The sequence below is a fragment of the Kryptolebias marmoratus genome, linkage group LG3, assembly GCF_001649575.2.
Source record: "Kryptolebias marmoratus isolate JLee-2015 linkage group LG3, ASM164957v2, whole genome shotgun sequence".
Taxonomy (NCBI): Eukaryota; Metazoa; Chordata; class Actinopteri; order Cyprinodontiformes; family Rivulidae; genus Kryptolebias; species Kryptolebias marmoratus.
In genome coordinates this window covers 15112664-15125134 of record NC_051432.1, presented here as the reverse complement: position 1 = coordinate 15125134, position 12471 = coordinate 15112664, and the positions used below count along the sequence as shown (strand labels likewise).

Sequence of the window (12471 nt, the reverse complement as noted above, 5' to 3'; positions counted from 1 at the left end):
TTTTGCAAAAAAAAGAACAAATGTCTCCAAACACAGTTAAAGACTTGTTGCTAAATTAACTGGTTGTTGTTGGACAATTAATGATCTAAATAACATTTGACCCGAATGTTATTTAGATAAAAGCGAAATACCACTTCAGGCGGAGAAAACTCACGTAAAAGGAAAAGGGTTATTTCACAGCTTTTTGAACATTTGGACAACCTGAGATCAGCTCGACTTCAAATGTATGATACTTGGTTATCGTAAAATAAGAAACAGTCTTGAACTGATTGTTCAGAACACAATTTTTAACTCGAATCTTTGTTCTAGAAATGGAAATCCAAGGGAAAAAAAGGGTCATTTCAGTACCTTTATGGCCTTACGGCCACTTTAGACCACAACCAGACCCACAACATTTAGACTGGTTGAACCCAGACCGGATTATCATACACCATATGTAGATCTTACAAAGCACAGTGTGTGATCTGTGACATTTTTGTTTCATTTATGGAAAAAATTCAAGAGAAGGGCCATTTCGATCAAATTCAGTAATGAAAACAGATTGAAGCAGTGAAAGAGGTTGGCTAAAGGCAGATTAGAAATGACTGATAAAATATAAATGAACAAAATAAAGAAATAAGGACAGTCAGAGTATTTTAAACATTAAAATACATCATTGTTTTGTTCTCCTTGTGTTGATTTTTACTCATCTAAGGTTATGAATCAGATGCAAACTTCAGAAAACGCTATGCTAAATAAAATATTTACTTCTAAAAAAAAATCGACCTATTGAACACATTTTTAACCTGTGTATACATTTCTGGAGAATGAAGTTCCCCTTCCGATCACAAAATTTGACGAGTTACCTTTACACTGGAACTATTAGGCTAGGAACAAAAGTTTGCCTGAGCACGGAACCAAAAAAAGGAGGGGAACCGGAAGTTTATCTCCCCTGTATCGGATGTGAAGTAATGTCTGTTGTTACATCGTTTTCTTTTCAAAAAAGGAGAGAACTCGTAACACATGGACTCCAAAGGACCTTCGATCAATGCAGTATGTACCTGTTATTTAACTTAACCGGTTGCCATGACGACGTTTGTTTGTTTTTAAGCTAGTTAGCCTCAGAGGTTGCTGATCTGTTACACAGCTCGAAGGTGGCGACATGTTTGTTTTTTTTAAATCACATGATCTTATTAACAGAATTACAACAATGTAAGGATTTAGGGACTTTTTAAACTCAACTTTCCAGCACAGTTTTTCTCGTTTTGTTTTTGTAGTTTTGAGTGGTAAAATATTGGGCTTCCTGCGTGTAGTCAAAGTGAAAACAACACCTGGTTTCAGTTTCTGTTTAATTCTCCTGCACGAATAATATAAACAAATTATAACATATCGTTGTGTAAGACAGAGCAATGTCTTTTTGTACAGCTATCTGAAACACCTCATCCAAGTTTTTTTTATCTTGCACTAAAATACTTAAACCAGATTCGCCAGATGAGACTTAACCTTGTAATTTCACTGTGAACATTATTGCGTTTTTTTTTTAGTTAAAGTGACTGGCAAAGTGACAGATAGTTTGGGATAATGCAGATGTTAAGCATGCAAAAATGTTTTCTGTCGTGAAATGAGCCCTAAGTAGACATTTCAAAGGTTATCCATTTGTTACCATATACTTTTCTGCTATTTGTGGTGTACTTTAGGTCAATAAGTCATGCTTTTTTATATTATTTTTTAAAGTTTTTTAATTAAAGAGTTTGGCTCACTTGCTGAACATCCTGCTCCCACACCACCGACAGACACACAATGACAGGCTAAAAAGATGGTGATGCGTTTATTTAACTCCAGAAAGAGACGGGGAGGCCAACTTGTGCTTCGGCTGTGTTGATCTCTGCAGGCAGGAGAAATGACTCTGAGCACAGAGGAGGACTCTTTAGTGGACGGCCCGCTCATCTCTGCTGACGCCCTCCACTCCGCCATCAGGAGAGAGTTTCAGACCCTACCGACAAGCTGCCCTGCTGGCCTGCTGTCTCTGCTGCATGTATGATATTCAAATTAGTCTTTTTTTATCTTGATCTCTCATGTCCTGACTGCCAGGCTTTCAGTGCTCTAAATGATGACTGTAGTCAGTCTTAAACAGAACAAATTGTCTAAACATTCAAAGCAGTAAAGTCAATTTCTTGCCTGTTCCAGCTTTTCAAATGTAAGAATTTGGTGTTTATATTACTATAAACTGTACATTTTTGCTTTTGGACCATTAAGATGTAACTTAGGTAAAACTAATTGGTGTTTTTTTTTATTGCTGGACGATTATTGAGCAAAGTTTCAGGAATAAAAGTGACATTCATCAAGGAAATAATGATCAGATTCAATATAACTCGAGTCTCTGAATCCATCTGTCCCTCTTGTTGTCCTGTCTTCCTCAGGTTCTGTACGTTGTGCTGTCGACGTGCGTGGCTCTGCTGTGCGAGCTGAAGTACGGCCAGGAGGAGATGTGCGCGAGCGTTTTGCGCCACGTGCACGGCGACAGCGCCATAGTGTTTGGGAAGGTGTTCCTGTGGTTTCTGTTGCTGCTGTTCAGCATCTGGACGCAGCACCACCACACCCGATTGCGCAGGAGAGGGTACCTGCGGTTCTACAGGCAGATGCAGGGGCTGAAGCAGCTGCTGATCATCGTGCACTCGACAGGTACAGCCACGCTCCAATCGCCACGCCAAAAATCAGTTTGCTGCCTTTTTGTAGAGGTCTGTGTTCTCCACAAGGTGGCAGTGATGTCTTGTTGTTGTTTTTTTGTGGATGAACAGGAAACGTTCTACTGCTGACACTTCTGGCCGTGAAATTAGCGCAGAAAGTACACATCTACCTGCTGCTCAGCATTCTGGGACTGGAGCTTTTGTTGGCTGTGTCATTTCTGGTCTACTACACAGGTAAACAGTTTATGCTTCTATTTTGGATGTATAGAAGGATTGAAACTGGACTCTTTTTTTGCAAAAACAGGTGAGGATTGAAAGCATGCAGGAAAACAAAAAGCATTAAACAAGTGGACACCTGTAAGGATGTCCTGTGCAAAAACAGCAGCAGGACAAGAATTTCTGCTGTATGACAGCGCACACCTTCCTACCTAAACAGTGTTCTGTAAACATGCATGCCCCCCTCTATTGCCTCTCTTCTTCATTGAGAGAAAATCTGAGATTAGCACGAGCACTTTTGTCAAATCCTCATATGGAAAATGTAACTGAATCGCAGCAAGACACAAAATCTGAGTTTCATCAAACTTTATTTTGCCTCGTTCCTGTTTTCTGACCTGTAAAGCTCCTGAACAAAATGCTTCTTTCTGTAGAGGCTGAGCTTCCACACGCGATCCACGTATTACTCCAACGATAAGCGCCACCGCAGATCCGATGGAAAGCTGTCCCTGTGCCCAGCCGTGCCAGGCTGTAAAAAAAAAAAAACAAAGGAGCAAAATACGTCTGAAGGGCCAGAAGTGGCTCTAAATAAAAACAAGATGGCCTAAAATTAAACAGGCTTTTAGTTTTAATCTTGATTCATTTCAAACCAAAGTTTATCTCTCTCTTTTTTTTTTTTTTTTTTTGTTACGTGTTTGCAGCAAAAACCCACTGTCCAGGTTTTGGATTAAAATATTGTAGGTTTAAACTCGTCTTTGTCAGGCTGCTCGTGAAGGCAGAATGCGACTCAGGACGAAAACTTCCAAAAGAGAGACAAGGTCATTCTAAATCTTGGAGGTAAATGCGTTGTTGTTGCAGAAAAATAAGACTCACCGATAAGATCCTGATGGGCTCTCTGAGATGTCCTCATTAGGTGTAGCAGAACCGTCCTGTGTGTATCTGTATATCAGCTCACGCTGCCCTCGAAGTGACACGACCTTTGGGTTATGATGTGGCCGGTGGCGGCGTTATGTCTTACTGATAAACTTTGTTGCAGATCAGCACAGATTGGGATCCGTCTCATCTCCAGGATGTTCTGCTCGACGCTCCTTTTGTCATAAATTGTTAAAAAAACAAACAAAAAAACGAGCCGGGTCTTCCTGTCTGCCTCGACGGTTGTCACAAGCGTTCGTTTACAGGCTGCTTTGCTTCATGGGCCAAGAAGGGTTTGCTGTGTTTGAATCCAACCTGCAACCCTCTGAAACTCCAGCAGCATTAAAGCTAACGTAGAACGGTGACATTATCACTGAAACAAAGACAAAAGAGCTGAAAGTGGCTGTTTTAATTTTACAATCAATTACCAACAAGTCTGTAACAAAGGTTAGCTACAGTTTATGCTGCCATACCAGCAGAGCAGAACAAGCCTTTTGTTTTTGTTAGTTTGTTTGTTTTTAAAGGATTGATATAAGTTTGTGTATGAGAATGTCTTCATTAAACCCTGAAGTTACTTTAACTGAGACAAAATGGCCCCTCTGAAACTCCAGCAGCATTAAAGCTAATGTAGAACGGTGACATTATTGCCGTCTTCATTTCTACCACTTATGAGACATTATGAGACACCTATAGACCAATCGAGTTGGTTTTAATCTGGCGGTCATTTTGTTTCCCTGTGGGTTTTGGCTGTTTTTCTACAGAGAGACACACCCTGCAGATTACATTAGACACAAACACACTAACACACTCACTACCCCCCACTCAGTCCTAGCAGATTTGCATCACAACACTCGCCCTGCCCTTTTGTGACTCAGCAGCATGACAATCACCCATTCAGCTCCCTGTCCATCTTCTGCTGATCCTCATCCTCCGCTCCGGACGAAGCCCGTCCCCGTCTGCGTGTCCGCTGTCAGCTTCTCTTCTTTGGGTTTCGAGGTCGGGGACGAACTGGTTAAAATGAGTTTGACGCCGTTCAGAAGAATCCAGCGTGGTCGAGTGGTTCTGTTGAACATGACGAAGCATCATGAAATTCTCCGTTCCTAAAACGCTCAGTATAACCCCCACACACACACACGAAACGTATCGCCTTTAAAAATCTGTTGATGCTTTGAGCTTGAGGTCAAACGCACCACAAATAAAAACCACAGAATCCTTACCTTCTTACAGCATAAAAGCATAAAATGTAATGTCCATGCTTGCACCAAACAAAACCCCTTAAATGCTCAGAAAGTTATTCAGGTAGCAGCCGTGATGTCGTTCATTTTGGCTGCGGAGATGAAGAGAATCGCTGTGTCCCGATGGTTTGCTCACATTTTTTTTCCCGTAACGTTTCAGTTTAGGAACTTCATCAAACATGTTGTTAATAGAGTTTGAATGAAACCACTCGCAGATTTGCTTTTTAGTTGGTTTTGACCATTTTAACCTTTTTAATGGCACAGCCGGCCTCACATTTCACTCTGGAAAACTTCGGTCGACTTGGTGACCGCATGGTGCCCGTGTCCCGTGGCTGCAAAACAAGCCCAAATCATCACTCCTCCACCACCGTGCTCGACAGTCCGTATGAGGTGTTTCAGCTGAAATGCTGGTTGTTTTTTTTTGCCAAACGTAGCTGTAAATTATGGGTAAACCTGGTTGTTTTTTTTTGTGGCACAGCTGACCTCTCAGCCGTCCTCTGAGCGCGGAAAACCGCTGTTAAAGACGCCACAGTGGAGGATATTGAAAATGAAACGCCTGTATTGAAAGGAAATCCATATTAAAGGTGTGTTTGGCAGCTGAGGGGCGCAGATTGCAGGCGGAGATACCAGCGGACCAAGGAGAGAAGATAAGAGCCACCAGGATTTAGGTTTTTAGCCAAAGGGTGCCTCTCTGCCCCCCTCCCCTCGAACATGCATTGTCACCATGTTTACAGTGTTTCTGATCCAACATGTGGGTGGGTGGGGGGGCTCTGCTCGCCCGCTGCATTCCTGCTCAGATCAGTGCAGTCAAACCAAACGACACCAAGCGAGGCTCGGTCCCGCAGCTTTGAGGTGACGCCAGCCAGCTCCTGAAACCAGAACTGCTTCTTACCTGAAACATAACGCCTGCAGCTATGAAGTCTGTTCAGGAAGGCCTCGTTCAGCCTCTCTTTGAAGTGCATACTGATTGTTAAGTGTGTGTGTGTGTGTGTGTGTGTGGTGTTTTCTGTATGTTTCTTTCTCATTTTAACACGAATGCTCTCTCCTCTATAGAACTTCATACACATCAAAGCCCGACCACGGCCTTCAAAGGCTCAACTCTTTCTCTTCTGCCTGGTCAGAAACTTTTTTTTTTAGTGTAAGCACTGCGGGGCACATGGAACAGACACACCCACGCCCACACACACATACACACAAAGATGCTGATACCTACAGTAGATCACACACAAACTCAAGCATGGAAGAGTGAAGCTCGGTCTGCGGTGGCGTCTCCATTACTGAACGTGAATCTGTTCAGACCAGTTTCTGCTTCACGATGAACCACACGGACCAACTTTAATCCTGTTATATGTTTGAAAACAAATATAATGTCGGCCGGAGCAAGAGCTGCAACCTCAACACACCGGTTTAGCAGAGAAACCTTTACGATGGAGCAAAAGAGACAATAAGCGTGTTCATGGAAGCTTTATTCTGTAACTATTAGTTCAACATCTTGGGTGTCCTCCTTGTGCCTGAAGTTGCTGCTGCTGAGACGTTTTCGTTGACAAAAGCTGGAAAGCGTTTTATTTTCTTTCTAATTAATCTCGATGCAACAATAAAATAGTGGATCCGTGCTGCCATCAGTAACCTGTCAGCGTTTCATGGAAGTTCTGTTTTATTTTGTTTTTTGGTGGTCCGTCTGTCGGTCCCCGTGCTTCCTTCCGTTTGTTTTATTTCCCCGCAGACAGCACATTGTGTGTGGTGCCGTTAGCAGTTAGCGCCTCACCGGTTTCACTGTTATCACCTGGAAATGTGCTCCTTTTCAGCGGTGGATTGAAGCTTCTCAGATGTGAGCAGAGCAGGTCTGAGTGCCGTCTGACCGGACCTGTGAGAGTCTCTGACAGGAACGTGTGAAATGTGGCACTTGCTTTACACTTCTTTTTTTTTCCCCTCCGTCCATTAATCTCTCTGTCTGGTTTTAACTTCACTGTAGAGCTAATAAATCTGACTAATCTACATCGATATTTAAAAAGCTACAAATTACTCGCGTCACTCCTGGTTTTATTACTCACAACGACAAGAACGGACTCACCCAACAGAGTGTACGAACACTTCCAGAGATCCGTAATCAGTGAACCCTTTCAAATCGAACCAAAATTAAAGCTCTGATTGCTGCTTCCTGACACAGTGTGGTTTTTCAAAATCAGAAACTCTCATAGGCAGAAACTTAAATAGCGTTTCAGTTTGAAGAAAGGTCACTAAAGCATCTTTAATGATCTGAATCTTCATCCATCGACTGGAGTCAGCGTCGTTGTCCCTCAGCTTGTAAAGCTACCAAGTAAGGAGATCAACCTGTAAACTTGAACGGTTTTAAACGTAACCCAAGAAGGATGTCAAACCTGCCTGCCTAAAGCTACATTTATTGCCACTCCAATGTTTCTTGCTGTGAAAAGAAAAAAAACAAGAACTGTGTACCTATTGTTGTAGATAACTCGACTAAGTCTGATACTGAGCGTTAAAAAGGTGTTTTCTTCAAACTACATTATATTTAGAGAGTTAAGAAGCGGTAGATAACTGTAATTTTTATTTATTTATTTTTTTCTTTGTGGCCTGTAGCTTTTGTTTAGTCTGCTTTATCTTTCTTAACTTCGTTTTATGATCCCGCTGCACTGAGCCCTACTAATCTGTGTTTTGTTCTTATCGTGAAGTTTGAACGACAATAAATAAATCACAATTTAAACTGTAGATTGAGCTTTGTTACAAAAAATAGTTTGTTAATAATAAGTCAAACTGCTGGAAAGAAAAGATCTTTACATAAAAGCTTAAAATCCTTAAAACGGGGATGAATTTAGGAGTTTTTACCAAAAACCTTTTATTATTCCTAACGTTTGTCTGCTCCCCAGTGTTATTTTCAAGCCTCTTTCAGGGAGAATAGTTGTTTCCACTCTTCTCGTGTCTGACATTTTTATCTTAAAGGATTTCTACTTTCAGGATTTTGTTTAAGTTTAGTTTAAAACATTTTTTCAGGAGACTTTTAATATAGAAAAATGGTTTGATTTACACAAACCTGAGAGACAACTTGTGTCCATTTCTGGCTCTGTTATCCCTGCCTTTTTAACATTTGTGCATCTCTTTCTCTGTATTTTTGGGGAGATCCTTCTTGCCTGCTGTAGCTTTATTTACACACACACACACACACACACACACACACACACACACACACACTCACACAGGGACTTAGGGCCTCATTATGCAGGAATCTGCAGCATTTCTTTGGATTGTGTGTGAGAGCGGAGAACTGAGATGCTGATACTGTAGTAAAGTAAAGATAGTGCTCTTTAGTGCCTGCCTGATAATTTCCTCTGGCTAATGACGCTTGAATCTTATCAATCCCTGAGCAGCGACTCCTGCTCACCTACTGACCCAGCATCCACGCTCGCGGGGCACACAGGCATTTTTAGTCTTCCTCCTCTTGCTACGACTGGACACACCCCGTGTGTTAAAGCGCACGTTTATGGCGTCGGAATTAGAGGTTTAAGTGCAGGATATGACAGCCCACGAGTGCAGGATATAACAGCTTGTGTGTTTAGGGGAGGGTGGAAGTGGAGTGTAATAAAAAAAAAAAGAAAAAGAAGAAGAAGTGTGCCGCTTTTCACCAGAGCTGCAGGTGGAAAGCTTCCGCTGTGTTTTGTTTGTCTTCTCATTCGTCACAATATGTCTGTCTGTGTTTCCAGTCAAAGTGATGCAGTTCAACAAAGAGCGAGCTGCTCCAGACGTGAGCCAGGAGGAGCTTTCACACTCCGCCAGCTTCCCCACCTCGCTGACCGAAACCGGCTTCAGGTACACGTTCTCACCGAGAATCACTCCCCCAGTCCATTATGTGTGAAAGAAAAAGTTGTTTTTTTTGTCCTCTGCAAACATTTAAAATCAGGAACATGAAGTTAAACACAAATATGAAAAGCTGGTGATTTTATTTTGTAACTAAATAGGACTTGTGCTGCTGTTCTCTCTTTTGTTTACATTTCTTAAATATTACACAAGGTCTTTATTGAGAATGACAGATAATAATAATAAAAAAGAACCAGCTGACCCTTTGACCCATGCAGACAGAGGATTTAATGATTCAGGAGTGTTATAGGTTTGGTTTTGGTTTACTTATTCTGGAAAGTACAAACCTATGATGAAAACCTTGTCATTTTAACGTGCCTGTTCTCTTCCAGGATGATAATGTCCCCATTTATAGGCGTGAAGGGTCTCCGAATAGTTTGATGTGTTTGATAAAGACGTGTGTCATGAGATTTAGTGGCATGACTCACGACCACCTCAGTCACCACATCTGATGGCAGCGTAACATCTTGTGAAAACGTGTTTCTCCTCAAACCGCTGAATGAATAATTATCCTTTCTAAGAATGGGCTTTCATCTCCCCAGATTTCTCAGTGTGATGGATGTGTGTAACTCATTGCCAATAGGACAGATTGGATTTACAGATTAGGATTGCTCATAATTTTTTTAAATCATAACTCAGTGTTTTACTCCTGTTTGCTTCACATCAGTACATATTCCTACCTGTGCTATCGTTAATTAGTGCCTCATTATAAATGCAATTCTAATCATAAATACATCCATATTTTCTCTTTTATAAATAAGATTTCTTGTCTAAACAACCAAGTGTTTAAATCTCTGAAAGACAGCAGTAACGTCTGACTGTTTCCCTTGGTAACTACAACATTGTTCCTTTAAAAAATGGTTTCATATTGTTTCCAGCTTCCTTTGTGGTCTGTCGGTGTTGTGCAGAAAAATGCCCCCCTGCCGTAAAAAGGACGTCCCTGTCACTGGAAGCACATTGACAAAAGGGCGTAGTGTCAAGTGTTTTATTGTTTCCACTCTTACCTCCCTTTTTTATGACGCCGATTAATTTTAAGTGGTCCTATTAATTTGCCTCTACCCCTGGCTCCCTTTTTGAGCACGTTTGGTGTTATTAACCGTAGAATTTGTTAAAATCCGTTTCCTTTACCCGCTTGTTTCTGCTTGTCTCCAGCAGTCAGCGGGTGAAACCACCAGAGCTTTAAAAACTTCTTTTTTCCCCCTCTAAACGTCTGTCTTGTGAAATTGAACCACATTTGTTCAATTTTACCCTAAACCACCGTGACGGTGGGGCAGCGTTACGGGTTATAAAGATTTTTATGAATCTAATTAGTAGTGAGTTCACCTAATGTTGTTAAAATGTGTGTTTCAACCAGTTTTTCAATCATTTACTGCTCAGTGGCGCATAACAATACACAGCTTCCCTCTTATATGCTGGTTTGTGTGTGTGTGTGTGTGTCACAGAGGACCCACCAGCCTGGAGGAGGTGGCGGAGAAGCAGGCCGACCTGATAGAGTACCTGAAACAGCACAACTCGCTGCTGAGCAAGAGGCTGCTGAACCTCACTGCTCAGCACTGACGGCGCTCCCAGAATCCTCCCAGGCGCTACGGCCGGCCGCACGTCGGCCGCGGCGCTTAGCAGGAGAGACGAGCTCAAAGACTAAAAGCGAGCAAACGCACCTGTGCACACGGATCCCATCTGTCTTGTCTGCGAAGGTTGGCCTCACCTGAGACGAGCTGATAACGCTGCAGGGGGGCGGGAGGTGAGCTGAAAGCGGCGGGGCTTTCAGAGGGAAAGACGAGATAAAGAGAGGAGTCATCGCGGGTCACAGATCAGAGGTGAGGGGCTTTTATCACTGCCTCCAGTGACCCGCGGACAGACTGCTTTTTGTTAGTGGGGTTGGGACTTGCCCTTTTATCTGTCTGAATGTTGTTGTTTTTTAAGTTCTTTTGCCCTCTTTCTAAGCTGTCTTCTTTGATTTGTATTTGTTAATAAAGTCTTTAACTTTCTTATGTGTGATTTCATTTGATTCTGAGCCCTTACAGGACAGGAGCTGACATAAAACAGAGGCGAACCCAAGTCAGCAGCAGCTGATGGTGTTTCTAAGACTGAGAACAACGGGATGCGGTGAAAGGGAGGCTGCTGCTGTTGCCTTTCACATGCCGTGTTTCACGTTCCAAAACCCACAAGAATCTGCAAAATACTGAAACCGTCACTCGAACCCTTTGGTGTTTTCTCCATATCGTGATTCAAGCGTCCGTAATTCGACAGCGAGCGGCTCGTCTGCCGCTTCGACTAAAAGCTCAGAGGTTAGCAGATATCACAGTCTTTGGTTTATTTCTCTCAGGCTTCGGAGTTCCACAAATAGTTTGTCAATGAAGTCGGGCCAAAAAAGTAGGATCCTAATCATTAATTTTGATTTTGCATGTATCTGGAGTCACCTCATATCTTACAGCTAAATCAAAGCCGATGTTAAAAGGAAACAAAAGGATACAGATATACACATTTTTATTAAAAAGTTTGAAATGCAATCCAATAAACATTTGAAGTGCAAACATACATTATAAACACATTGTAGGAATACTGTACAGGCGTTTCAAGCTCTTTGGTCTGTGAGTGAAACAAATTAAAAGGATAAATATGGTCTCAGCTCCTCGCTGTGAATGCGGCAGCGCTTACGAGTCTCCGAGCGCGCCTTTCATGGTTTGTACTTTGTTACGGACTGAAAAGTCATTCATCTGCGGCATTGAGCTGACTTCGAACAGGTCCCCGTGGTGACGTGCGGTTCTTTCACGGAGTCCCCCAGTTACTCTTTCCACCTTTGCGTCCATCTGTCCTGACACCGACCCCGACACGCCAGGGGTTCGCAACCGCAACTTTCCTCCTCTGCATCCGCCTGCAATGAAATTGAAACCCACTGTTTTAGTCGTGTCCTGTCTCAAGTTCAAAACAACTGCAGCCCCCCCCCCCCTGTGGGAATGAAGGCTGCCTGTTCATCATTAGTGGGATTTATGTCTGACCCTTTTCCTCTCTGCAACCCTGTTCTGCACGGACAAATATCTCTGCTGCTAATCACATGCGCCCTCTGAAGTGCCACCTGCCTGCTGTGTAATCTGGCTTTTGTTCCACACATCATGCAGCTCGCCTCATAAACCCCTGTTACACAGAAACACATGTAGGAGTGAACACACACGCACACACACACCTCTACCTCAGGGGAAGGGCACTCTGGAGTGCAGAGGCATGCAGCGCCTGTAGGGGCAGTGGTGCCTGTGGTATTTTCTCCTCAGATTTAGAAAATCTGAAAAATAAAAACACAGGTTTAGGTTAGAATACTGAAGTTTAATGGAATCAGGGTTAAGATCCCCCCGCCACCACCAGGCATGTCAGCTTTTATATCATTTGGTTTTCAGGTTTGTGGGTTTAAATGAAAGGTAGAGGGGTTTCCACTTTGGAGCAATTTCAAAGCAGCTGGAACAGGGAGTTAAAACCTCTCCAATAAACGTCCTTGAGCCCAGTGGTTCACGGGTCCACAAACCAAGCCCAGGAAGAGATAAACTACCAGATGGCTTTATGACTGCCCCCCCCGTGACCCGGTG

General features: G+C 42.7%; 1 protein-coding gene across 1 annotated transcript; it reads left to right on the top strand.

Annotated features, from left to right (window-relative positions):
* Positions 1-897: 897 nt before the first annotated feature.
* tmem192 (transmembrane protein 192) lies at positions 898-10881 on the top strand. Its single transcript, XM_017409015.3, has 6 exons — positions 898-1032; positions 1871-2014; positions 2400-2661; positions 2778-2900; positions 8740-8845; positions 10336-10881. The coding sequence occupies exons 1-6, from the start codon at positions 1003-1005 to the stop codon at positions 10448-10450; spliced, it is 780 nt and encodes a 259-aa protein (XP_017264504.1). The 5' UTR covers positions 898-1002; the 3' UTR covers positions 10451-10881.
* The last annotated feature ends 1590 nt before the right edge of the window (positions 10882-12471 follow it).